We start from the raw sequence: 26191 nt of genomic DNA on the forward strand, positions 1-26191 counted from the left end.
TACCAGTACCAATGTGAATTTAAGTCCTTTCACTGATCACATGGTCAAAGGTATTACAATTGCTATAAACATAGCGAATAACACGAGAAAATAACTCAGAATAATAATACTGAAAAGCATATAGCACATATAATACATAACATACAATTGTTCCTATATATTGAACTTACCTTAAGTTAACCGGGGGTTAAAATAGTAATTTAGACAGCACTTCGGCTTTAAATATGTCTTTCTATGTTGAAAACCAGAAGCTTAATTGAAAACCGGGCTCTGCGAAGGTAGGGCTTCAAAACCGAAAAGATAAAATTTGCGGGCTTCTCGGGGGTATCGGGACGTGTTTCGGGTGCTAAAATTGATACTGGGGCTTCGGGGAAAGTCAAAATAGTGAAAATATGGATTTAGGGGTGAAAAATGGCAAAAATCCAAAATTAGCCGGAAAATCTCGCATGCCTTCTATTTAAAGGGGAAAAGATGCGAGGGTCACTCAGCAAGACAGATGGCAGTGAGGGAGAGAGACACGCGAGGGGGAAAGGGCAAGTCAACAGGGAAGGGCTCGGTGGCAGCAGCAGCGAAGGGCACGCGGCAGGAGCGGAGCAAAGCAGGTGGCGCGCATGCAGGGGACCGGGTGCGAGGCTCCGAAGTATGACACGGGGCGAGGCGCGTCGGATGCGCATTGGGCCGAAGATCTGAGCAAACCGGACTGCGATGCGTGTCGGACACGAGGCACGATCTTGCGAGGGTGACGAAGCTGCTTCGTGCGAGTGACGTGTCCGAACACTGTTTATGCGAAAATTCTCGGTTTTCGGGCCCCGAACTTCTAAAATCCATAACTTTCGCATATGAGCTCCGATTTTGACGTTCTTTATATTCACGCGTAGCTAAAATTACGCTCTACAACTTTCGTTTAGACTTCGTCGGCTAATTTTGACTTTATTTTTAATATTATTATTTTTAACAGATCGGGACAGGAAAATCCGTTAAAAATTCATAACTTCTTCATCCGACATCCGTTTTCGTCAGACTTTTTACCGTTGTACTACAAATGACGAGACCTTTGATTCTAGTTTAGGATGTATTGGTAAAATATCGGTCGATCTAAAATTTGAGTTTTCAGCTGTCTACTGCTAAGTTGAAACTTCGAAAAATCATAACTTCCTCATACGAAGTCAGATTTTGGCGTTCTTTTTATCAAATTTCCCGGTTTAACGAATACTACAACTTTCATTTAGATTACTAAGTCTAAAAAGTAGTTTATCAAAAACTCACTTTTTACGTCATTCGGTGCCGTGTCGGTTTTGTTGCGGATCTTCGGTTGGTTATAACTTCTTCGTTTGAACTCGGATTTTGACGAGGTTTTCGCCTACAAGTTTCTAACAAGATTCTCTACAACATAAAATAATAAAATTTTACCTATTTAAAATTTTATATTTTCGCTAAATTTCACTATTTGGCTTTTAATTGGAATCTTATAAGACTTCCAATAATTTCTGAGTGATTCTAAGCATATTTTTACTTCATTTCTAGTAAAAACCATCTGTTATGACTCAACACTCAATTTTACATAATATTTCACAATTTTATTCATTACAAAACACGATTTTCAAAACGTGTATGTTACAATAATTACAAAAAATGGCATTCAATTTATAATAAAATATATAAAATTTCTATAGCAATATGATATCTCCTTTAGCAATCGATTTAACTGGAGAACATGGGAATCCTTTAGCTCTACCCGAACCCCTTACACCCACATCTTGATAGGTCATGTTATAGAAGAAAAAATAGAAATGGAGAATAAGGCAATTGTGGGTTTGCGTGGCTACCTGATGAACAGATGTGAAGTGGATCCCACCAACTTCAAAAAAAAAAAAAAAATCCTCTAGCAATTTATTTACAAGATGAGTGAAATATAATACAAAGTAAAGTAGTGTCATTGGTTAGAAGAGGCGCATGCGCAGACAATTCAAGTTCAAGTGGGGGAGAATTGTAACTCCAAGATCCAGGTATATACTTCTTTTATTATAACGACATTCAAGTTAAAAAAATGGATTTTTGAGGTCCACGACATGGTGATGTAGCTCCCAGGACGTGGCATTAGTCGATGAAAGTGTGCAGATGAGTTTGCGTTATGACGTGGCAACTTATTGTCCATGATGTGGCGAAAAATTTATGATAAACCCTAATTTCCATGGTTTGTGCTTATATTTAAGGAAAGTGACGGCTAGGGTTTATACACCTTGCATCCATCATTTTCCTTTCACTATTAAGAAAACCATAGCCTCTTCTTGACATTTGTGAAATTTTAGAGTGTTTTTGGTGTCTTAAAGAAAAAGGAATGTCTTTTGGTGTATAGGTCCAACTTGCAAGCCTCATCATCATATTCTACCACATACTCTAGACCTTTGTGAGTATTCGAGCCCCAAGCTTTATTATTCTATGTGCTTAGATCTAGAATTTCATGTACTTTTCTCCATGTTTAGGCTGGTTAAAGTGTTGGGATTCCATAAAGTTGACAACTTTATAAATCCCTAGAGTCCCTTTGTAGCTAGAAATGTTAGATTTAAAGTTTGGTAGCGTTTTAAACCCATACACACACGTATATATATATATATATATATATATATATATATATATATATGAGGTTTTGACATTTTTTTCACCATTTATGTCCTAGTTTGAGCTCAAGACTTGCATAGGACATGCATGTCTATAAAGCATCTATTTTATGATCCTTTAGGAGTAAGAAAACCTTATGGAAAGTATGAATGGGTGGGGTAAGGGATTAAGAGCTTAATGAATTAAGCTGGCCGGATCAACTCCCACAACATGGGGGATTGACCTCCATTACGTGGCGGGAGTTGGCCTCACGACTGTTTTGTCCTGTAGTCCCCACGACTTGGCAAAAGCTTGGCCACGTCATGACGCCCGATTATGAACCTTTGACTGTTGACCGTAGACTTTTAACCATGTCGTGGTGCCTATCAGAAACACGCTTTCTTCATTTGGTATGTTTCCTCGTGGAACTCCCTGGATCACGTTGTGATATATGGTTTTCCTTAAAAACCATGCCTTTGTATCCTTTATATCATCACTTGATCCATTATGGGAACTGGGTGTTACATATTGATTTAGTGACACTTTAACATTTGGCTATTGTTGTTGGGTTTCTGGTCATCAAGAGCTTGAAGAGTTTGTGTTGGGATGCACTTATTTGGTTGGAGGTCCATCCAGGAACTGCCTCAACATATAAAGAAGATGGTTGTTGCAAGTTCTGAGTTTTTTTTGTTTATGTGTGTGCGTTTTGATTTACGGTGGAGAGGGTGGGTGAGATTCTATTTGTTATTTTTTACAAGGGCAAATGTCATATTAGCCCTTTGAACCTTTCGTGTTTATTTTAAAAGGTTACCAAACTTTTTTTTTTGTACATTAAGGGCATACAATATCGTTTGACCTGTTAAAAACGTCACTTGACCCATTATAACAGGTTTTTATTTTAATTGTAATGTTATCACCTCCAACCTCCTCCCACTGTAACAGGTTTCCCCTCTCCAAAAGAGCTAGTTTTTTAGAAGACTAAAAGAAATAGTCCATCCCAAATATAATATTGCAAACCATTTGATGAAATGGGTCCGATTTCTCTTTTTGTTTTTGTTTGGAATTGAATGTATCGGAGAGCGAACACAAAAAATAGATCAACAACTGTAGGTCAATGCTCCTAGAGATGACTTGTTTTTTTGTTTGGTTCTTTGCTGGAGCTCACCACCTGTAGCAGGATATCGGAGCGAAAGTGAATATCGAAGGCATTGATCTGGTGGGTTGTTGCTTGAAGGAAGATGATGGGTGTCGATGTTGATAAGTGATCTGATTCTAACGATGGTGGTTGGATGGCAATGAAGATCAGAGCAGTGAGAGAGACCGATATTAAAACATGGTCAAGTTGCAGGTGGTTCCGATGGAAGAGAAAACAAAGATCGAGAATGGAATTGATGAAAACCCGATTTTGTGAGATTCTGTACAAATTTCTATCCCCGAGGGCTTGAAATCGAATGAAAACAAAGATCGAGAATGAATTTGATGAAAACTGAACTGATATCATGTATTTAGTTGAATAGGTTGTCAAGAACATAATTAGTTTCCCCTTTAATCATTCTTCTTTTCTCCTCTTGTTCATATATAATTACTGCTAAAATTAAGTTGTTCTTGTTAATGGGTTTGCCGTAAAGGTTTAACCGTCAATGGGGGAAGTAAGAAATGCATAAAGGTGTTAGAAAAAAAGAGATATAAGAATTGCATAGAAGGTGTTCGACAAAATGCTTGAAAGAATAATTTGGCCTGTATCAAACCTTTTAAGTGTTAAGCCTATTTATCAAGCATACATCACCACATTTTACCTGAATACCCGGTATCAAGTAAAATAAGGACCTTTTAAAATGGTAAATTAGGACTTCATTCCCTTAATGTATAAAAAAATAATTGAATGACATTTTAAAACCAAATGGCTTGTAACCCAGCGGTATGAGGTGGTGCCCTCCCTCTTTGAGGTAAAGGGTTCAAGTCTCATCGTGGACATATGTGGAATATGTGTCGTTAGCTTAGGAGTATATTAGATTGTCGATTAAAAAAAAAGACATTTTAAAACAAACACGATAAGTTTGATTAAAAAAAAAGACATTTTAAAACAAACACGATAAGTTTCATCTCCAACCCTACTTCATTTTTTACCCCATTTTTACCCCCAAAAAGTATATTTCATTCTTATAATTTATATAAATTGTCAAACACACCCCTTCTATTATTTTAGTTTTAACAAATATATAATCTATATTTTTTTTCATTACAATAATATTAAGTAAATAAGATTATTTATAATACGTAATTATAAGCTTTTGTAAAATACGTTATTGTGTTTTAAAATTTCAATATGTATTTAAATTTTAATATGAATTTGAAAAAAAACAAACTTTATATTTATAATTAATTAATATAATTTAATATATAACATAATAATATAAGTATTAAATATTTCATTTAAATAATAATTAATAGAGAAAAAAACTAGAAATGTGTAAATATATAAAATTAGGGACTAAAACCAACAACTCAAAGTTTATCCTCATTTTTGGGGAAATAAATAATATAACACTATATTTGGTGTTATACTATTCATTTCCCCCAAAATGAGGGAATAAATGAGGTAGGGTTGGAGAGAAATAGGGGAAGAAATGAAGGAAAAAATGAAGAATAAAAATGAATTGGAAATGCTCTTACATTGGTTACCATAAACTGTATATTTAGAAATAGTAGAGGGACTATTTATGTATTTAACTAACTACAAAACTGCAGATTAAGAAATAGTAGAGGGTCTATTTATGTATTTAACTATTTCTTGATCATAAACCCTCCCTTTTCTTTCTTGAAACACGATTGAAATCGACTTTCTCACCTCATCGCCTCTGCAAATCGGGGAAGACGTAGAGCAGCCGAGAGTACAAGAGGACGAGGGAAACGCCGGTCCCGCCGGAACCTTGCTGAGATAGTTCTCTATTGGTCTCCGGTTAGTTACAATCATCGTCACATTATCTTATTTTCAATGTTCTTTCTTTATGTGCCCTAATATTTCTTTTTTTGGATCATTTTTTTCTTTGTTATCATGTGATTAGGAATGTTAGAGATGATTAAAGTGCTGAAAGTTAGATGATTTACGCGATCTTGATGTTGTAATTCAAATTCTGTAACAATAAAAAATATCGTGAGCATCCGATGATATTCATGAAACCCTATTTGTTGGGCTCTCTAAATCGAGACATAGTTTTGTTTCTCTCGTCTGTAATTATGTAAGTACGTTTTATTTGTAGGGGTTTCTTCCCGCTAACTAGTGGAATTGAGTTTGAACTCTTCTTGTTCCGTGGAAGGATTTCTATTAGCTTCCATGGAATGATTTTAGGTTAGTAGATTAACAATTTACAGTCACTTTCTAAAGGACTTTGCTTTTCCGAACATCAATTTGCATAAGTCACATACCTACCCGGGTTTCAATGTTGTTTTGAGTTTTGTATAAGATGAGTGCAATACCTTTTAACAACTCACCTTATTGAAAAGGGAATGTGAAAGATGAATGTAGGCGAACAACTGAACATTTTTCCTTACTCATGATAATTTGAAACTCATGAACTTATCAATGTATACTATATCGGGATTTGTGTAGCTATAGTAATAATATTCATTATTTTCAAGTTTTCATAGTTCCCTACCTCCAGAATAGTAAAATAATCCAAAACTAAGCCCATTAAAATCTCTTGGATGATGCAAGTGTTACACAAAAGTTATCTTATGCATCTTACAGTGATATACATTGATCATGTTAGTAGATATTTGGTTTTAATGAAATTGATGTTACTGTATTTAGATTATTCTTGTCATATGGTTTTCTTTTTGTTTTGTATTGAAGTTGCTTCCAATACAGGTAGGTGATGGCGATTGCTATGTATCCTGTTAGCTAGAGAAAACTCCAGATTAATTGGAAGATATCACAGGGGACACAAATGGCAACTATGATGTCCAGTGATCTGATGCATTCTAGAATGCATGAAGGTGGACCCCACAAACAGTGTGATAATAAGGTGGAGGAAAATGGTGGTCGCTGGTATTTTTCTAGGAAAGAAATAGAAGAAAACTCACCATCAAGATCAGATGGAATTGATTTGAAGAAGGAGACTTATCTTCGCAAATCTTATTGCACATTTCTGCAGGATTTGGGTATGAGGCTTCAAGTGTAAGTCCTTTTATGTCTCTATGATCATTGTTTCCTTTTCTTTTATGTTTATTTATTCACATGATTTCCAATATCACATAAAAACGCTTCCCTTTTGCATTGTTGCATAATTGCATCATCAATTTTGGTGTTTGATATCCAATAATAGGAGGTGTCATAGAGATTACTCCTGCATAGGTTTCTTTTTTGTGTGTGTATTTTTAGTTTGTTGTATTGAATTTGTTGATGTTCCATTATTCTCTTCGTTTGTCATTGGGTAACATGACATGTTCAAATAAAATATGTTCAAAGAAAAGGTTTAAAAGATGTTGTTGCATGAAAGGTTTGTGTGGTATGATGGAATGGAATCACAAAAGAATGGAATGGATCATTACATTCCATTATCATGTTTGGTTTGGAATGTGTCATTTAAACATGTTGCTTGTTATTTACACTATAAATAAATTGATAAACAACGACAAACTGTTGTTTTATAAAAATGAACTTTAACCAGATAAAGTAATATCGCTAAAAAATGCATATAAGCAATTAAGCATATTTCATGTCGTGTGAAATATCTGTTATATGTGTTTCAAACAGTTAAACAAAAGTTTATTTCACTTAACCTATTGTTTACAAAAGTAAAAGTTTCACAAAAATTAAGCACCACGAAATCATAAAATAATTATAGTTACTTATTATGGAAAATAACTTAAAAAACTATTTAATTTAAGTTTTGGACACTCTTAGAAAGAATAATTATACTTTGTTGTGGAACTTGTCTTTGTCTGTGCAAAAGACGTAAATGCCCTCAATAGTTTTTCTGAAGATAATAAATTGGATGTCATATATATGTCCATGCAGGCCCCAAGTAACTATTGCCACAGCCATTATCTTTTGTCATCGTTTCTTCCTTCACCAGTCTCATGCGAAGAATGACAGGAGGGTTAGTTATGTCATTTTACACTATTTTGGGGAATCCATTTTTTAATTTTGTAATAAAATAAGGACATATAAACTAATATATCTAGAATGCAGACAATTGCAACAGTCTGCATGTTTCTTGCAGGAAAAGTTGAAGAAACTCCTCATCCTCTAAGAGATGTTATCCTTGTCTCCTATGAAATCAATCACAAAAAAGACCCTGAAGCACTTCAAAGAATCAAACAAAAGGTAAATACATTGATTGGTATTTCTGTTCTGGCATAAGTAGGGCTGGAAAAAGACGTAAATGCCCTTGTTGTTGTTGATGCAGGAGGTGTATGAAGAAGAAAAGGAAATAATATTAATAGGAGAACGTGTAGTTCTTGCAACACTTGCTTTTGACTTCAATGTGCATCATCCATATAAGCCACTTGTGGAGGCAATAAAGAAGTTTAAAGTTTCCCAACAGGCCCTTGCACAGGTGGCATGGAATTTTGTCAATGATGGGTAATGCTGTTGTATTCCTTTATATGTTATATATAGAAAATAAAGTGAGTTGAGGGTGTGGTGGAGGGACTTTTTTGTCTTTTTGACATTAAAAAAAAAGGGGGTGCAATGCAACTGCAGGCTTAGGACATCCCTGTGCTTGCAATTTAAGCCCCACCACATTGCAGCAGGGGCTATTTTTCTTGCTGCTAAGTTTCTTAAAGTCAAATTGCCTTCAGATGGTGATAAGGTTTGGTGGCAGGAGTTCAATGTTACTCCACGTCAGCTTGAAGGTTAGTTTTTTTTTTTTCTAAAATTATTTTTTACTGTATAAAAAATTTCCATTTTTTCATTGTTAGTTGGTTTTAGTGTGACTACAGAAAACCACAATGTGCTTTCATTATTATCCAGTTAACTGTTTTCTGCAGTGATTAAATCGTGGTACTTTTGGACCCTTAACTTGTTATTGTTATTATTATTATTTTGTAGTTTTGTAATTTGATTATATTATTTACAGTTTAAGTGAATTATTTTTCAAAATTGACCCAAAACTACAGCTTATCTGTACTGAAATGGTCTAGAACATATTTTCTTGAATCTATTATTTTTCAATATTCGAAATATCATCTTCTGTGCTTAAATTTTTGGGTTAATATCATAAGAGACTTAATATGTTGTGTTTTTCTGGATTAAACCTCAATTTTATTTTTTTCCTGAAAAAAACCTTGTATTTTTCCATTTTTTTTTTTGATTTGGCCCTTTTTTTTTAAACGAAAAAACTTGTCAAATGTGATGGTTTTTTTGAAAAAAGTTAAAAGGTTGAGGGTCTTTCAGAAAAAAGATAAAAAGTGGAGGGTTATTTCAGGAAAAATGAAAAGAATGCAAGGTCTTTTTCAGGAAAAAAATAAAGTTGAGGTTTAATTTTGAAAAAAACCCAATAGATAACTTTTTTTTAAAATGATATTAACCCTAAATTTCAACACTAAAAGTAGCTTATTGAACTGTAAAGTTAAATGTGGAATTTTTTTTGCATTGTAATATTCGTAAATGAGGACAAATTTGAAAATTTTATAACTTAAATTGAACAAACAGGATTTAATGTTGGCAAAAAATCTCATTTTCCAACTTTCAATTTTTTAATGAGGACAAATGTGTAAAAGTTAGAACTTAATGAAAAGTCTTGTTTTTATGACTTTATCTATCAAGTCGTTTTTTAGTCTTTTAAATGAGCACAAATTGCAAAAAGTTAGGCCTTAAGACGATAAGCCTCATTTTTCTGTATTTTCTATTAAGCCTTTCTTTGATTACATAAACTGTTAGTTTCTCATTTATAAAATATTAACTAGTTTTATTTAATCATTGCAGAAGTAAGTAACCAAATGCTAGAACTATACGAACAAAATCGGGTCCCACCTTCCCAAACTAGTGAAGTCCTTGACGGAAGTACAGGTGGCGGTGGTGGTGGTGGAGTTACTCCAAATGCACATGAAGAACACAACACAAATGACAGCAACTCTCATGTGGGCCCCACCACCACTTCCAAAACCGATCATCCAAGAACATCCTTGAATCAAAGCAATGACGATGGAAGTACCGATCATAATAAAGACATCGATTCCGATGTCGAAAACGACGATCGGAATCACGAATCCGATCAAAACCCGGAATGTAGATTCCGGTCGCCTAAGGAAGCGGGGAAAAAGATCGATAAAGATAAAGTCAGGGCGGCTTTTGAGAAACGAAGGAAAGAACGCGGCGGTGATGTGAATCGGAGGGCGGAATCCATGGATGATGATGATTTGATCGAGAGGGAATTGGAAGATGGAATAGAATTGGATGGGGAATCTAAGACAAAGAAACGGAATCGGAATTGGTGTGATGAGGTTGAGGATTTTGAGGCGGTGGAGGAAGGGGAGGTGGGGGTGTTGGATGATGATGATGGTGGTGATAGGCGGCATAGGGTGCCGGAGAGTGGCCGGAAAAGAAAGGGCGGTGGGAGTGGGACCCCACCACCGGACAAACGGAGAAGAAACTAGAAGGGTGTTTAGGTAAAGGTAATTATGTTTATGTTTATTTGGTTTTTTTGTTTGTTTGTATTTAAATTAGAATGTGGTATTTATAAGTTTTGGTTTTGTGTATGGTTTTTTTGGTAATGGGGAATGGTATCTTTTAATTATGAAATATAATTTATATCTTCCCGTTTCATCATCTCATAGTCATAATAGTAAAGGTTGTTCATATTGGTACCTTATGGTGATGTATGCATTTGTATCATTGTTTGCATTTATCTGAAAGATTCAAAGATTTGAGGTCTTTTCCATTGAATCTTCGTGGAAATCTGTTTGTGTATACGACAAATGAAATGTCAACTTCCAGCTATGATGAGAAATCACATGTGAAAGTAACTGAATTCAAGGATCAAACGATTTTGACTCTAAAACTGGGAATTAATAAAAGACAACTTTCCTAAAAAAAACCCCTAGATTTGAATCCGATTAACCCAACAAGTTTGGCAAACTAAATTCAGAAAAGGAGAATATTAAATGGTTCATACACTAATATTTAATAGCGTCAATTCCAAACCAATATCAACTGAACAACTAAGTTGAGATATCAGCTTCCAGTATGCGTCACTTAATGAAAGGTCCCTGAAACAAAACCAAAAGGATCCAATTTTTTTAAAAGAAGGAATAAAGGCATATACTATCCCAAACCAAAGGGACCATTAGTGTAATTTACTATGAATAGTTAGAATCTAGTTGAGCTAATGTCTAAAAGAGAGCTCGGGTTGACTTGGACTGCGAAAACAGTGAACCAAAAGTCTACCCGTTCGTAGTTCAAGACTCGCCCCAATTCATCAGATTCAAATACACATTTATCAGATTCAGACATAATTCCCGAGGTGGGTACGTTTATCTTTCCATGGTGTATCACTTTGATGATTAATCAACTTGACCTTTCCATGAATTCTCCATAATCACTTAAACGTTCATCAATTATGCCTCCCCTTCATTTCACTAAGATGATTAATTCTTTTCAATTGTTTCTGTTACTTTTTCTATTTTATGTCTATTTTCACACTTGAATTGAATTCAATTGTTCGTTAGTGTGATATATGATTGAGTGTGCTAGGGTAGTTCGCCTCATGATATCCATATACACAATGTTATCATGAGTGTTTACTCTCTTTCCGAATTTATGAATCAAGCTTTGTATTGGTTGCATTTATTCATATATGATATACGGCATTTAAAAAGCTTCATCAATAATGCTGTTTATTGTACGTTTATTACTATTATGCTGTTGTATGCAGTTCCATTATTGTTTGAGGTTTTAATTCATTTAACGTCTCATTGGAGTTTCTTTTTTCTTAAATTTGGTTGCAGAGCTTATTTTGTTTCCATTTATTTCCAAGATTCAAAGTTTTGTGTATTTGACAAATGGATTCACGAGAACAACAACCATTATTTGATCTTAATGAACCTGCTATGGAGGATGATGAGAGTGACTTCCTCTTGTGCTTCAAGCCCAAAACGATTGTCCTAAATACTGTTGACAATTTAGTTACATTCAAGACAACCATTATATCTTCTTCTAGATCAGTAAATAATCATCAGTTTTCTCATACCTCTTCTGGTTCAGCCTTTCAGCCTTTCATTAAGTCAAAAGGAGATTGGGAGAAAGTTACTAAACTCATGGATCCAAGTGATTGTAATGTGAATGTAGCAATGAATCCTTCTAGAATAATTGGTAGGTTAATGTTGATCATCAAAAATATGTCTGTCAAATAAAAGATTCTCTTTTGAGCATTATTACCCTGTAATCTATTCGTATATATCCTCTTAACCCTCAACTCATTATATTTTAAACAGATTCTATCTGATAATAATGAACTTGTTATAGCCAGGTTTCCCCTCTTATCGGCTTGAGAAATGGAGGGTTTGTTGCGGGACTAAACTGATTTAAAAGTTGTCTCATGCAAAATGACAAAACACGAAAAAACTTGCATAGCTAAACAACAGGGGCGAAGCTTTAACATTTGATTCGGGCGGGGGGAGGGGGGGGGGGGGCAATGACAAAACTTTATATGTTTGGGTATAAAATATATAAAATGAAACTATAAGGGTTATTTAGAACCAAAAAATGGAAATTTTTGCTAGAGAAACAAATAAAGTTGGTTGTTTAATTAACCAGGTTTTGTTAAAAGTACGTTTTCCAAATAAAGAGACTGATTATTAGTTACGACTTTGGTTATATGACCTTTAAAACATGAGCTCCATCAAAATGAATCCAAATTATTTTAAACAGGGTTATATGTTGGGTGTTCGATCTATTAGTTTTTTTTGTAGGAATTTATAATACTTTAATGAATAGATAACAAAAGTTTCAACCAATTATTTTCTGAATATAGGAACACATCACAAGGTGACGCCTTATGAATTAAGTTATGAATAAAAACTATTTGTCAACTCTATGTCGATAATTAATAATAGAAATTAAATCTTTTAATAATGTCAATTTGATGCTATAAAAGTCAACTTATGTTGGTACAAATTGATGAAAGCATCAGACACATTTTTATAGTTCTATCGAGGGTTGATTTCCATGGATGCGCCCAAGAGGTTGGGTCCTAATTCCTATTTCACATCCTTCTTCTTATTTTGTGTTTTGTTTAATGTACGATTGTTTATGTGTTTATGGTTTATCAGTGTTGAAGATGTGGTTACAGTGGATGTACATGTAGCTAGAAAACTCCTCATCGATTCTGGTCATCGTTATCTTGATGTCAGGTAAGTGGAAAAACACCTAAAACCTTTTGGTTCATTATTATATAAGTTATGATATTTAATTACCTCAAAACTATTATGTTATGTTAATAAGTTCTGTGATCTTCAAAGATCGTTAAACAAATTGTTTAGCATATATGACAAAGTGAACTTACCTCCTTTTGTAAAAAACAATTACAACATAAGATGAAGATATATTTTTGGGTAAAGAAAACATAAGGTACAAATTAACCGTTGAGATGAAAATATTTTATCATAATTAGAAATTACAATTTTGAAATACATTTTTGTGACACACAATATTATTAAGAATACGTTAACATATAATAACAAAAGTTTCATGAACATCTTCTTGAATATGATTTTCAAGCTTATTAAATTAACATACAAATTGTTTCATTATCATGTTTAACTTTTAATTGTACTAAAACTTTAAAACTAACAGGACCAATGAAGAATTCAACAAGAGTCACGTGGACAGTGCAATAAATATCCCTTACATGTTCATCACACAAGAAGGTACGTATTAATTACACCACATCATGTACATGCTTCATTAATCTATATTTAGTTATGTGACACTTATTTTTATACTAAATCAGCCCTTAAAGTTCTTTTTTACAGGAACAAACGATTTTGACGAACTTTTTCTATGTTATTGCTTTTTATATATATGTTCATTTATGTAATTCATTAAAGCATTCTTGCAATATACAGGAAGGGTTAAAAATCCTGAATTCGTAGCTCAGGTCTCAGCTCTTTGTGACAAGGAAGATTCACTCGTTGTGGTATTTTTCTCAGAATAATAAGTAGTACATTTTTCGTTTGAAAATGAATACATAAATTTTTTCAATTTTATAAAACAAACACAACATTTTCTTTTTATCTTGTATATGTTAAAGGCTTGCAACAGTGGAGGGAGATCTCTTAAAGCTTCTGTGGACCTTCTTATTGCAGTATGTTATTAAACCTTTCTTTCCATTTACCATTTTCAATTGATTGGCTCCTCAAGCATTATGATTATATATTTTATATATGCTGATTGTATATATATGTTATATGTATTATCTTTCTTCTCTAATGATATTTGTATATATGACATATTTATATGCGTGTAGGGCTACAAGAATGTGAAGAATATGGCTGGTGGATACTCAGCATGGGTCGACAACGGGTTTGTTCAGGACTCAGCACAACCAGAGGAGTTAAAAACTGCTTGCAAGTTTAGGCGTTGAGATAGTCTATAAACCTAAATTTGGTTTAGGGTATTATTGTATGCATCAATGCATGTTTTTACTAATATTTTTCTAAAAAGAGTACTTGAAAAATAATGTCATGTGTGTATGTCTATTTTTTTCTTTTCTTTTTTTAATGAATAAAATATGAGACATGTGTATGTAAAGTAAGGTCTCAAAATGTTATAAAAAATTAGGAGTTTATTTTTTTCTTAAGAAATTTACAAAATATATGTTTCATAAGCTTGTACTATGTAAAAGTATTATATCTTGTGTGGATGAACAAAAATTATTAAAGTGGCAACACTTAGATGCTTATGGTCTAAAAAGGGACCCATTTTTTGTTATAACATTATATAGTGGAATTTCTTATTTTTTGCATCTTCTGAAAGTTAACATTAGAACATTAATGAGAAGCAATAAAATAAACTTTTTTGTTTTGTTTCTTTTTTACTTAATGGAGTTAACAAGAACAACACTTCATGTACATAGTATTGGTTCTCATTGAACCTCTTTCGTTCACAAATTTTGTGTTTTGTTGCTTAAACTCTTAGGATCTAAGATAGTTTGGTTTTAATTGCATGTTTCAATTTAGGTTATGGGTAGGTAGGGGTGCAAACGAGCCGAGCCGAGCCCGAGCCTGGTCAAGCTCGGCTCGGGCTCGTTTAAGTTATATAAGGCTCGAGCTCGAGCTCGGCTCGATTCGAGCTTTCTTATACTGAGCTCGGCTCGAGCTCGTAAAGAGTTATACAAGCTCGGCTCGGGCTCAGGCTCGACTCGTTTTTATCGGGCGTGCCTAAATAAGCTTAAGCTCGGCTCGAGCTCGTTTACTACTTACCGAAATTCATAATTCCCCTAATATGTTTTTATTTTAATATATATAAATAATAATAAATAATATGATATAAAGGCTTGTTTAGGCTCGCGAGCCTAATCGAGCTTTGTGACATAGGCTTGAGCTCGAGCTCGTTTAATAAACAAGCTTAATATTAAGCTCGAGCTCGGCTCGAGCTCGTTTAAAATTGGTTTCGAGTCGAGCTTTTAACGATCCGATCTCGAGTAGCTCGCGAGTAACTTGACTCATTTGCACCCCTATGGGTAGGTTGCTCAAAATTTTGTGTTTTCTTGCTTAAAATCTCTAAGAATTATGACATGGGCTTCCTTTAAAAGGTTATACCCCTTACCTTTGATATTTATAAAGTTTTTTTTGAAGATTAACTATTTGATATGGGTTGTTTGATTCAATAGTGACTCATGATGTTAATATTATTGGCTTTCAATAAGTTCTTGGATCCAACATCAACATCTTTGACCTATAAAAAAACCCATATCTGTAAGATCTCTCTCTCTCTCTCTCTCTATATATATATATATATATATATATATATATATATATATATATATATATATATATATATATATATATATATATATATATATATATATATATATATTAAAAAATCTTTCATTTCGTATTTTATTTCATTTAGTCATTGGTGTTCACTAAAAGTTTAGATTTATATATACAATATGGATAGTATATGTATAACAATCAAGCAACATGTATTCTTACATGTTTGATGTTTGATTATACATTGTTAGTCGAATCAAGAGTAGGTCTTATTCATGAGACCATGCTATAAGAAAAAGACCTACAAAATGACCGTTGAATAAATGTCCTTTTCATTCACCGCTTCTTTACGTGGTTGATTGTCGTTAACTGAAAGGGTTTGATAGGACAATGTCTCGTTAAAAGTATAACATATATATGTACTAAACAAAATTGTCATCTTAGTTATTTTAAGAAAATGTGAATAGTTGCTAACTAATGCAAAATACACACTATTCCTTATTGTCTATTTATGGAGTGTGTGTGGTTAAGTAACACCGAGTTCCAAGTAAAGAACACTTTTGAGTTTTGGAAATTCAATTCTTAAATAATGAATTTTGTGGTGACCACGACATGGCAAAGGATGCCCCACGACATGGTCAAGGCCAAATGAAATGCACATTCATTTAAGTCCCTACAACATGGAGACGACCAAGTCGCAAAACCCTAATTTTCAGGATTTAAGCCCTATTTAAGGGATGTGATGCTAGGGTTTGCATACCATCAGCCTCCATCACACCCTTTTCGACCTAAAGGCACCCACAGGCACCATTTTTGAGTTTTTGTATCGATTTTTGGTGAGAAAAAAAAAGAAACAACATCCATTGTGTGAAGATCCAAAAAGCAAACCCCTCCTTTACTTTCTAGCACACCTTCTGGACCATTGTGAGTCTTCAAATTCCAACCTTTATGTTTCATTGTGACAATTCCGCAAATTGTCACCGATCGCTAATAACTAAAAGTGACAAACAACAAGTATACTAGACTTAATACGTAATATCTATCAATCTATGATAAAAATACAAGATTTCGTATTAAGATAGATAAGAAAAATCAATCAAATCGTTCGTAATCTATAAAAATGAGTGTGAGAAAAATTATGTTATTTTGGATAAATAATAACATATTTCGAAGGTACACGTCTTCCCGATCTTCGAAATATAAATTTCGTAAAAATCCGACTTCATTTGAAGGATGTATGAATTTTATAAAAATATAAAAATCAACCGCGCACATGGACTATGTATCGTAAAAACTTAAGGAAAATCGGTTGAGTTTTAGCTAAATTAAACTCTGTAAAGGAAAATCGGTTGAGTTTTAGCTGAAAAATAGCCACAAACCACCACCTCATTCACATTGCCACCCTCCTTGTACAACAAACGATAATCAAACTCTTCGAACACCACTTGTCACCGCTCCATCATCAGTACTGTCAAAGGATCTAGCCTCTTGTTGGAGTGCATATCGAAATGGCAAGGTAGAAGCTTTGGGAGGATGCAGATTCGCTACCCTCTCGCTGGGAAAACTAGAGGCAAGTAGGGTTTATGCACCACCATCGACATCAGCTAGGGTCTTTGCCGCCATTGACGTCAACTAGGGTTTCGTCACAAATGTCATCGATCTCTTAGGTTTTAAGATCAAGCTCCTCAGCCGCCGCCTATATGCTTTTATAACAACATCTCTTTCTTGAATTTCACAGGTTTCAGTGAGTTGCAGATTGAATATTCACACCAATATGTAGGGATGAGCAAAAGGCACCGAACCGGCCGGAACTAGGAACCGGCTTCGGCCAAAATCAAGAACCGAACCGGCCCGACGGTTCTATCGGTTCCGGTTCTACTGGTTCCCGGTTCCTACCGGTTCTTGTCGTGTCTTCAAATGTTGGAACCGGTCCTTGAAAAATAGCATCATACAGTTCTGGTTTTTGCCGGTTCTACCGGTTCCGGTTCCCGGTTCCAAAAATCCACAAAAATAACGTCCCAGTCCCGTCTCGACCGGTTCTATCGGGTTCCGGTTCCAGTGCTGGTTCCGGCCGGTTCCCCGGTCCATTTGCTCATCCCTACAAATATGGATATGTAAATCTGCAAATGCGCCTTCAAGAACTATACCCATCTGGAAATCGAACCCTTTAGAACGAAATCCTTCAAGTACTTATGTAGATTTGGAAAACTTCAAATCAATGTTCATTATCCTAGAAACAAACTTGAACACAAATACATGCACATATGTGTTTATCAGCAAATCATTGTTTATTTGCAACTCTGTTCAAAGGTTTGTTTTTTAGACATAAAAGCTTAAATTGCTGATCTTTTTGAACACCATGATTATGGATATGGGATTGTCCGAGGAGCTGATTACAAGTGGTTGTTGGAAATATTGGGTGGTGGTTGTCGGTGGTATTGGGTGGTGCTTGTCGGATGGGTTTTTCCAAGGGTGATATAAGGACCACTTGATTTTTTAAAGAATTATAATTAATAAAATAAATTATAAACCTGAAAAATAAATGAAAATAAACAGAAGAAAAAACCAAGATAGTCATTTCCCAAACATGCACTTTTAATCAAATTAGGAAGGATTCAAGTTAAATTTTATAAATAAGGGCTAAACGTCTTTTTATTTTTTACGGTGTAATTTACCCAAATTTTTTTTATACCGATCTAGAAATGGCCCGACCTAGTGGTTCGAACCGATCGCTTGTTGCACACTTGCACTGACGTCCCACTCAATTACATTCCAGCTCCACCTCATAAAACATAAATCCTCCATAGATCATATGCCACTGCAAAAACCCTAGTCTGTCTCTCAGAAAATCTTCAGAAGATTGCAGAATCTGAAGCTGATGGCATTGCTAGTAGTGCTAATCAGCTATCAGAATGTGCATTGCTGATTGACTCCACTCGGAAGTCAAATAACTCTCGCCGGAGACCGTCTTGAGCTACTGTGGACATCGACGGCGGTGCTGAATCTGAGAAATGCTCAACATTTTTTTTTACTGAGAATACATTTATAAGGTCTCCGAAGATGATTTTAAATCCGGCGGATAATGATGGTTGTGGATCGGTTAAAGGCTTAACCGAGCATTCCAGTTCGATGCCGGAGACAGTCTTGATAGGAACTAAAAGGATGAGTCCGGATACAAATTGCGAAAAATCAGACAAGTGCTCACCTAAACTTTCACCCGGGAGCAGCTCGACGTCGGAGAAGCGCATGAGAAGTTCGATTGGAATGGAGGTCGACGGTACCGAATCGGATCCTTTGCCTCCGACATTGAACGTAAGCAGTGATTTTGTCTACAATGCTGATATTTCTCCGGTGCCGTTGACCATTGACGGATCTATTATTACTCCCAAAAGCGCTTCTGAAAATGGAAGCATTCCAGGGGAATGCAACGGCGCCGAATCGGACACGTTGCCTCTGCTATCAAACGGACTTGGCAGTGATTTTGCCAAGACCGACGATGACTCGCCGGTTCCGATGACGATTGACGCATCTATTATTACCCCCCAAAGCGCTTCTCAAAATAGAAGTTTTCCAGGAGAAAGCAACGGCACGGAATCGGACGCGTTGCCTCTGACATTGCAAACACTTGGCAGTGATTTTGTCAACAATGACGATAATTCACCGGTGCCGTTGACTATCGACGCATCTATCATCACTAGGAAAACCGCTTCTAAAAATAGAAGTGTTCCACGAGAAGGAGTTGAGCTAAGGAGATCACCTCGAGTATCTTCAACCACGTTAAGCGTTGGGAGCCAAGTAACTAAAACTAAATCTAGATCGACCAAGTTGCATGTTTCAGGGCACAATATGGCACTACAACTAAGTTCTGAAACTCGATCTACTACTAGTAAGAAACAGAGAAAGCTAAAAACAGAATCTTTTTTTGTTGGAGACCCAGTTCCTGAAGATGAAGCTCAAGAAAAGTGGGGCTGGCGCTATAAATTGAAGGTACAATTTAAGGAAACTAGTGATTGTGATGCATTTATTTAGTTTTTTTGGGTATACACATGTTCCAATGCATATTTTAGTTTTTTTGACTACTGTCATTGGCAAACTTAAGCAGAAATCCATGACAAATCTATCTGTCTCTGTTTTTTGGTGCCCAAACTGCTTCATTCTTGATTATTATTTCCAAAATTATTATCTTGCAGTTTTCAATTCATGAGCATTCTAAATTTTACAGGGTCAAAGACTCAAGGGACAGAGCTCGATACTAAAGTGAGTGGGACTCTTATTTCTTGCATCTTTCATAGTTACTTTCATGCCTTTGTTGTTATGCCATTCCACTTTGAATTATTTCACATTGAGAATGATTAATTATGCAGTATTGGTGGAGATGATGAAGTGCATATAGATGTCTTATGTCATTACATTCAAGCTAGTGTTGATGGATGCATTTTCAATCTTGGAGATTGTGCACATATAAAGGTACTCCACAATTCCACATTATTACTAACTTATTCTGTTAGCTGGTAATTTGTAGTTCTGAAAGGAAATTGAAAGTCTTTGTTAAATTTTGAAGCATCAAATGACAATTCCTTGACAATGCAGATATGGAAAAATATCATTTGCATCCAACCATAAATATGTTGCATAAAAAGAGAACATGACCATATCTATATAAGATGAACATACACTTTAATTACATATTCCTTATATAAAAGTTTTAAAAATAACCATTAATACAAGGTTTATACTTAAATTACTAATCAAAATCTGCCTCAAAGAAAAGAGGTTAGTTTGACTAATTGTGAACAGGTTCCTTGATAACAAGGTCAATCGTATGACCAATTGTTTGGATCATTATATGTTAGCCTTGCCACTTCTATTCTTCACTACAGGGGAAGAAGGTCATTTATGTGAGTAAATTTTTTCAGGGTGAGGGAAAGCAAAAACATGTTGGCAGGATTGTGGAGTTTTTCAAAACATCTGATGATAAAAATTACTTTAGAGTGCAGTGGTTTTTCAGAGCTGAAGATACGGTTAGTTTCTGCAACCTTTTCTATTTGTATATTTATTAGAATTTGATCTTCAGCTCTTTTTTCTTTTCCTTTTTTCCTTCCACCTTATTATCACTCAGGTTATGAAAGAAGCTGCTGCTATTCTAGACAAGAAGCGTTTATTCGCCTCCACTTTAATGAATGACAACTTATTAGACTGTATACTTTCTAAAGTCAAAATAATAGAAAAAGCTCCTGGGGTATGTTCTTTTTTTTTTACCTTTATCTTTCATATATAATCCTCTTGAAATATTTATAATTTCCCAACATAAAATTCTTATTTCTTTTCAGTTAACCTCTATTCATCCATTTGACTATTATTGTGACATGGAGTATTCTGTAAAATATTCAACATTCCACTCCTTGCTTACTGGTAAAATCATTTCTCACCTTTTATCACACACACACACACACACACACACACACATATATATATATATATATATATATATATATATAACTGTTATTTTTGCCATAAATGCTGCAGCAAAAGATAATTCAGTAGCAAGATGTGGTTTGACTTTGACCACACCAAGTAGTCTTGATGCTAACAATATGGGCATAAGTACAACTCCATTAGACATAGTTAAAAGTGACATGCACAAAGCTGAGCTGGCATTATTAGATCTGTATGCTGGTTGTGGTGGAATGTCTACTGGACTGTGTCTTGGTGCCAAACTTTCTGGTGTTAAACTTGTAACAGTAAATATTATGCCCCTCAAAATCTCTTGTATGAAGCACATGTAAAATATATGTCCAATTTACTCATTTACCCTTCTCTCCTTATCTTCAGAAATGGGCAATTGATTATCAGAAGTCCGCGTGTGACAGCTTGAAACAAAATCATCCAGAAACACAAGTGAGAGCTTTAAGTTGTGTATTAATAAATCATAGGGTCTAAATGGAATAACAAAGGAATGGAATGACTCATTACATTCCATGAGGCAAAACAAACAACTTTTCTTTTTCATTTCAATGGAATGAAGCATTCCATTCCTTCTCTGATTCCATTGTACAAAACACTACTATAGATTTGCTTCTTTGTTTATTGTTACATACTTACATACATCTTTTTATAGGTTCGACATATAACGGCTGAAGATTTCCTGCAATTATTGAAGGAATGGGAAAAACTATGCAAAAAATACGTGTTTAATGATCATGATATAAAAACTAAATCTGATGATGATAAAAAATCCAGAATCAATGAATCTTCTGTAGAGGATGATGATGTTGCTCCTGGAGAGTATGAAGTTTCAAGTCTTGTTGATATATGTTATGGAGATCCCAGTAGTACAGGCCAGGATGGGTTAAAGTTTAAGGTACATTAAAAATTTTTAAAAATATATATATTTGGTTTACTAAAGTTATATTTTCACTAATCACAATGTCTTTGAAAACTTCGTTTATGTGATAGTTTTATCATTATGTTATGTTAGACTTGCTTTATTTAGGGTTAAATGTTAATTCGTAAAATAGGGAACAATGGCATTTCCGTAAATAACATCACACTCTCATTTCTTTTCCTATAGGTGAGATGGAAGGGCTATGGTCCAACTGATGATACATGGGAGCTAATTGAAGGATTAAGGTTTTTTTTTTTCCTTGTATTTATTTATTTATAATAATAAAACTCATACCACAACTATTTTCATTTTTCACTTGCTTATATTTTATTTTTACCTCCCACAGTGATTGCCAAGACCACATACAAGATTTTGTCAGACATGGATACGAGTCCAAGATATTGCCACTTCCAGTGAGTTATAACTTATAACTTACATTAATTACTATTTTTTTTTTTCATTGATATCTTATCTTCATAAATGGTAAAAAAAAATTCCTTTATTTCAGGGTGATGTGGATGTTATATGTGGAGGTCCTCCATGTCAAGGGATCAGTGGCTATAATCGGTTTAGAAACACGGATAATCCACTGACTGATGAAAGAAATCAGCAAATAGTTGTCTTTTTTGACATAGTAAAATTCTTAAAACCTAAATATGTGTTGATGGAAAATGTTGCTGATATCTTAAGATTTGATAAAGGTTCTTTAGGAAGATATGCTTTAAGTCGTTTAATTCATATGAATTATCAAGCAAGACTCGGGCTTATGGCTGCTGGCTCTTATGGTCTTCCACAATTTAGGTTACGTGTTTTTATATGGGGTGCTCTTCCAACTCAGGTATATATCTTCTTTACTCATTTTACCTTTTTAAAAATATTTTACTAAAAGTTACTCTTACTTTTTACCTTTTTAGCCATTGTTGCATTTCTGTAACTTTACTCATATGATTATTGTTTGCACTTGCAGAGACTACCTCAATTTCCACTTCCTACACATGAAGTTATTGTCAGATACTTTCCTCCAGCTGAGTTTGAGGTGCTATTTGATTTACATCATTAAAATATGTCAAACTTTTATCCATTTTTGATTAAAATAATCATTATTCTAATTTTAAAACTCTTTTAAATGCAGCAACATACAGTTGCTTATGATGAAGGGCAACCTAGAGAGCTTCAAGAAGCCATTGTTCTTCGTGATGCCATCTCTGATCTGCCACCTGTACTCTCTCTCTATCTACTACATTATACTTTAATTATCTTTTTCTTTTACTTAACCTTGAATAATATTATTTAATTTAATTTAAAAACTAATACATTACACAGGTTACAAGCCATGAAGAACGTGAAGAAATCCCATATGAAATGCCTCCACAAACAGAGTTCCAAAAGTATATAAGGTTAACAAAAGATGGTAATGCTTTGCAATCACCCTATATTTTGACATATTATAGACAAAGAAAAAAAAGACTTTATTATCTAATTATATAATATATAATCCTCCTTCATGAAGAGTTTAATGGTTATGATTCAAAAGGGGATACAGATTGCAAAAGCTCTGTTCTCACAGATCATCGAACATATAAATTATCTGAAGATGATTTTCATCGAGTGTGTTATGTTCCACACAGAAAGGTTAATTTACTTTTTACGTTTTCAGTTTTAAATATTTTCTTATCCTTTCTTGTTTCCTAATTTTATTTTTTCAAGATTTTTATAGGGAGCAAGTTTCAGAGACTTCCCTGGAATAATTGTGAGCTCTGATAATGTGGTTCGCCTCAATAAAAAAATGGAACAAGTGTTGCTTCCATCTGGGAAGCCATTGGTAAGTATAAAAACTAAAACCAAAACACCAAAATTTTAGGGTTAGTAATAATTAATAAAATTGTAATTTCCTTACTTTATAAATTGTTAAAGGTCTTTGGAGTTTCCATTGGAAATTATGATGAAAACCTCCTTTTACCGACTTTCTTCAATAAATTGTTTTTTCTGCATTAATTCAAAAGGAACATGTATTATGTATATGTAACTTACCAGATCAAGTTATGCAAATTTCATGCTTATATTTTCTGTTCTTTTTCTCAATGTAGATACCAGATTATGTATTCACCTTTGAAAAAGGAAGATCTAGAAGGTTTGATGTTCTCATGGGCTACCTTATCAATTATCATAACATCTTTTTAATTTTTTTTTTTAAACTTTTACTAACATCTTGAAGCTTTGGAAAATTTGTTAGGCCATTTGCAAGATTATGGTGGGATGAAAACGTGCCAACTGTCTTAACAATCCCAAATCTTCACAGCCAGGTAAAAAACAAACATGTTAAATGCAAGAAATAGCAACTTACTTTCATTGAAAAATCTACCCAATCACAGCAATCTCATCTAAGATATGAAGCAGTTTTTAACTACAATGTTGTAATAATATAAAGAAAGGAAAATTGGATGTGATAATACACAACTAAATGAAAGTAAGTTGCTAAGGAAAAAAAAAAATGTAAAAATGCGTACTTTGAATTGGTTTATTAAGCTTATAAAATTGTACAGAAAGCATTACATCCAGAGCAGGACAGAGTTCTGACTGTAAGAGAGTGTGCAAGGCTGCAAGGTTTTCCTGATCATTATAGATTTTGTGGCAATGTTAAAGAAAGGTATTCAAGGCAGATTCAAGCAATAAGAATTAGATAGTATTTGGTATGATGGAATCTGGAGTGGGATGGAATGGAATGCTTGATTCCATTCCATCCAACCAAATTAACTGGAAAAAATTTCAGGTATTGTCAGGTGGGAAATGCTGTGGCTGTTTCTGTTTCAAAGACGTTAGGGTATGCACTTGGAATGGCTTTCAGGAAATTAAGTGGAGATGAGGCACTCATGACTTTACCCCCTGGTTTTGCTTTCCAAGTACCATCACCCCCACTTGAGGAGTTTTCTTCTCAGCTTTAGAAAAAAAAAAAAAACATCAATGATTTCTTTATATGAGTATCTGACACGTTTTCATTGTTGTAATTTAATAAATTATATAAAATTTTACAAATTGCATGATCGTTTGTTTGTTAATCCATTGCAAAGTCAAGTCGTATGCGGAAAATGTTGATAGATAAATTCTGTCTGACTCGCGTTAAGTATTGTAGTAACAAACAGTACTATTTATTTTTTGCACTTAATGAGCTGTCTCAGTCTATGAAGCATATTAACAATCTTTATGTATTAAATATAAAAGAAAACAAGTCAACAACCTTATATATTTGTTTAGATTAGGTGTTTTCTCATTAAGTAAAAACAAGGTTCTAAATAACGTAAGGCGTCACGGCGGTAATGTCAAGTTTCAAGTTTTTTCGAGCTATGCCGAGTCACATTGTTTGTAAGGCGTGCCATAAAGCAGCAAGTTTGTATATAATTAATACATATATGACTTAAGACGGCAATTTATCAAAACTCGGTGACAACTACAAGCCTTAAAACAAAAACTAATGGAAGTTTAGTCCATTTAGAGTGAGGATAGGGAGCCATGGGTAAGGCCCCGTTTGTGTTTACAATGGATTGAGATGGTTATACGAAATAGTTCATTAGATTTAAAAATCTACATCAGAAGAAGAACAAGGAAAAATCAAAATAAACAACAAATCAGCAAGAACAACAACAAAAAATCCGAACACAAACAACAAAAATCGGAAAAGGAAAGGTCTGTTATAAAAACCGGAACATAAACATCAAGAAATCGGAAGGGAAACAACTAAAAAAAAGCATCTGAGAAGAGGGAAGTCGTACCTGATGAGAAGATATCTTCGATCGGTACAGGTGCAGTGGCTGAAATCGCCGATCGGTGGGGAGAAAAGGTTCTGATGATTGATCGTTGAAGAGAGAAGATCCATATGGAGGCGCTGAAACTTGAACGCAGGGCAAGGAAAAGCAAGGGCACTTTTAGGAACTTTCTCAGTCAGTAGATATCTCATATCTTTCACGTCCAGATCTAGCTTTACCGAGTCAGACATGCAAAATCTGTTTCCCAAACAAGAATAGCTGACCGAGTCAGCAAAAACGTCTGACCGGGCCGGGTCAGACGTATATCAAACAGGACCTAAGTTTTCTTTGGTTATCTTGGCATTTAAAGTTTACTAGAGAGATGTGTATTTTTATGTGAATTGAGAAAGCTCCTATTGTTCCATAGCCCATTTTTAATTGATATTTTGTACTTTATATTTTAATGAATATTAGGTGTGAACCCCGTGTATTATACGGGTTAATTTTAAAAAATATTAAAAATTAAAGT

At 34.3% G+C, this 26191-nt stretch overlaps 3 protein-coding genes and 1 long non-coding RNA gene across 7 annotated transcripts; all 4 read left to right on the forward strand.

Moving 5' to 3' along the window:
• Nucleotides 1-5398: 5398 nt before the first annotated feature.
• On the forward strand, nucleotides 5399-10369 carry LOC145048945 (cyclin-T1-3-like). 3 transcript variants are annotated; one of them, XM_078997598.1, is made up of 9 exons: nucleotides 5399-5557; nucleotides 5664-5752; nucleotides 5859-5947; nucleotides 6467-6775; nucleotides 7619-7700; nucleotides 7793-7927; nucleotides 8010-8185; nucleotides 8306-8457; nucleotides 9530-10369. In XM_078997598.1, the coding sequence occupies exons 4-9, from the start codon at nucleotides 6546-6548 to the stop codon at nucleotides 10198-10200; spliced, it is 1446 nt and encodes a 481-aa protein (XP_078853724.1). In that variant the 5' UTR covers nucleotides 5399-5557; nucleotides 5664-5752; nucleotides 5859-5947; nucleotides 6467-6545; the 3' UTR covers nucleotides 10201-10369. The 3 variants fall into 3 exon arrangements, with proteins under 3 accessions (XP_078853724.1, XP_078853723.1, XP_078853722.1); XM_078997597.1 differs by lacking the exon at nucleotides 5859-5947 and having other exon boundaries at nucleotides 5664-5837; XM_078997596.1 differs by lacking the exons at nucleotides 5664-5752; nucleotides 5859-5947 and having other exon boundaries at nucleotides 5400-5557.
• A 575-nt stretch (nucleotides 10370-10944) lies between these two features.
• On the forward strand, nucleotides 10945-11973 carry LOC144997660 (uncharacterized). The gene is made up of 2 exons (XR_013659894.1): nucleotides 10945-11070; nucleotides 11551-11973. It is a non-coding gene; the product is annotated as an uncharacterized LOC144997660 (long non-coding RNA).
• A 729-nt stretch (nucleotides 11974-12702) lies between these two features.
• LOC144997410 (protein HIGH ARSENIC CONTENT 1, mitochondrial-like) lies at nucleotides 12703-14429 on the forward strand. Its single transcript, XM_078957318.1, has 6 exons — nucleotides 12703-12786; nucleotides 12874-12954; nucleotides 13397-13470; nucleotides 13669-13739; nucleotides 13854-13907; nucleotides 14070-14429. The coding sequence occupies exons 1-6, from the start codon at nucleotides 12770-12772 to the stop codon at nucleotides 14184-14186; spliced, it is 414 nt and encodes a 137-aa protein (XP_078813444.1). The 5' UTR covers nucleotides 12703-12769; the 3' UTR covers nucleotides 14187-14429.
• A 3829-nt stretch (nucleotides 14430-18258) lies between these two features.
• Nucleotides 18259-24978, forward strand: LOC145048788 (DNA (cytosine-5)-methyltransferase CMT2-like). Of its 2 annotated transcripts, none has more exons than XM_078997396.1 (21): nucleotides 18259-19524; nucleotides 19760-19794; nucleotides 19902-20004; nucleotides 20454-20558; nucleotides 20657-20776; nucleotides 20868-20949; nucleotides 21064-21278; nucleotides 21370-21435; nucleotides 21656-21898; nucleotides 22109-22167; nucleotides 22269-22335; nucleotides 22431-22760; nucleotides 22890-22958; nucleotides 23055-23141; nucleotides 23246-23333; nucleotides 23457-23554; nucleotides 23640-23744; nucleotides 24010-24053; nucleotides 24156-24225; nucleotides 24466-24569; nucleotides 24693-24978. In XM_078997396.1, the coding sequence occupies exons 1-21, from the start codon at nucleotides 18598-18600 to the stop codon at nucleotides 24862-24864; spliced, it is 3189 nt and encodes a 1062-aa protein (XP_078853522.1). In that variant the 5' UTR covers nucleotides 18259-18597; the 3' UTR covers nucleotides 24865-24978. The 2 variants fall into 2 exon arrangements, with proteins under 2 accessions (XP_078853522.1, XP_078853521.1); XM_078997395.1 differs by having other exon boundaries at nucleotides 18260-19524; nucleotides 23433-23554.
• The last annotated feature ends 1213 nt before the right edge of the window (nucleotides 24979-26191 follow it).

The sequence above is a fragment of the Lactuca saligna genome, chromosome 5 (assembly GCF_052625555.1).
Source record: "Lactuca saligna cultivar CGN05327 chromosome 5, ASM5262555v1, whole genome shotgun sequence".
Taxonomy (NCBI): domain Eukaryota; kingdom Viridiplantae; phylum Streptophyta; class Magnoliopsida; order Asterales; family Asteraceae; genus Lactuca; species Lactuca saligna.

What these genes read in the sequence shown, in the direction of transcription:
- LOC145048945 (XM_078997597.1), top strand. Translation starts at nt 6,546, where the DNA reads ATGGCAACTATGATGTCCAGTGATCTGATGCATTCTAGAATGCATGAA. An exon ending in ATGCGAAGAATGACAGGAGG is followed by an intron (nt 7,701 to 7,792) that starts GTTAGTTATGTC and finishes TCTAGAATGCAG; the next exon opens with ACAATTGCAACAGTCTGCAT. An exon ending in TGGAATTTTGTCAATGATGG is followed by an intron (nt 8,186 to 8,305) that starts GTAATGCTGTTG and finishes ATGCAACTGCAG; the next exon opens with GCTTAGGACATCCCTGTGCT.
- LOC144997410 (XM_078957318.1), top strand. An exon ending in CATCGTTATCTTGATGTCAG is followed by an intron (nt 12,955 to 13,396) that starts GTAAGTGGAAAA and finishes TAAAACTAACAG; the next exon opens with GACCAATGAAGAATTCAACA. An exon ending in CATGTTCATCACACAAGAAG is followed by an intron (nt 13,471 to 13,668) that starts GTACGTATTAAT and finishes TGCAATATACAG; the next exon opens with GAAGGGTTAAAAATCCTGAA.
- LOC145048788 (XM_078997395.1), top strand. Translation starts at nt 18,598, where the DNA reads ATGATTTTAAATCCGGCGGATAATGATGGTTGTGGATCGGTTAAAGGC. An exon ending in TTTTCAGAGCTGAAGATACG is followed by an intron (nt 20,559 to 20,656) that starts GTTAGTTTCTGC and finishes ATTATCACTCAG; the next exon opens with GTTATGAAAGAAGCTGCTGC. An exon ending in AAAATCATCCAGAAACACAA is followed by an intron (nt 21,436 to 21,655) that starts GTGAGAGCTTTA and finishes ATCTTTTTATAG; the next exon opens with GTTCGACATATAACGGCTGA.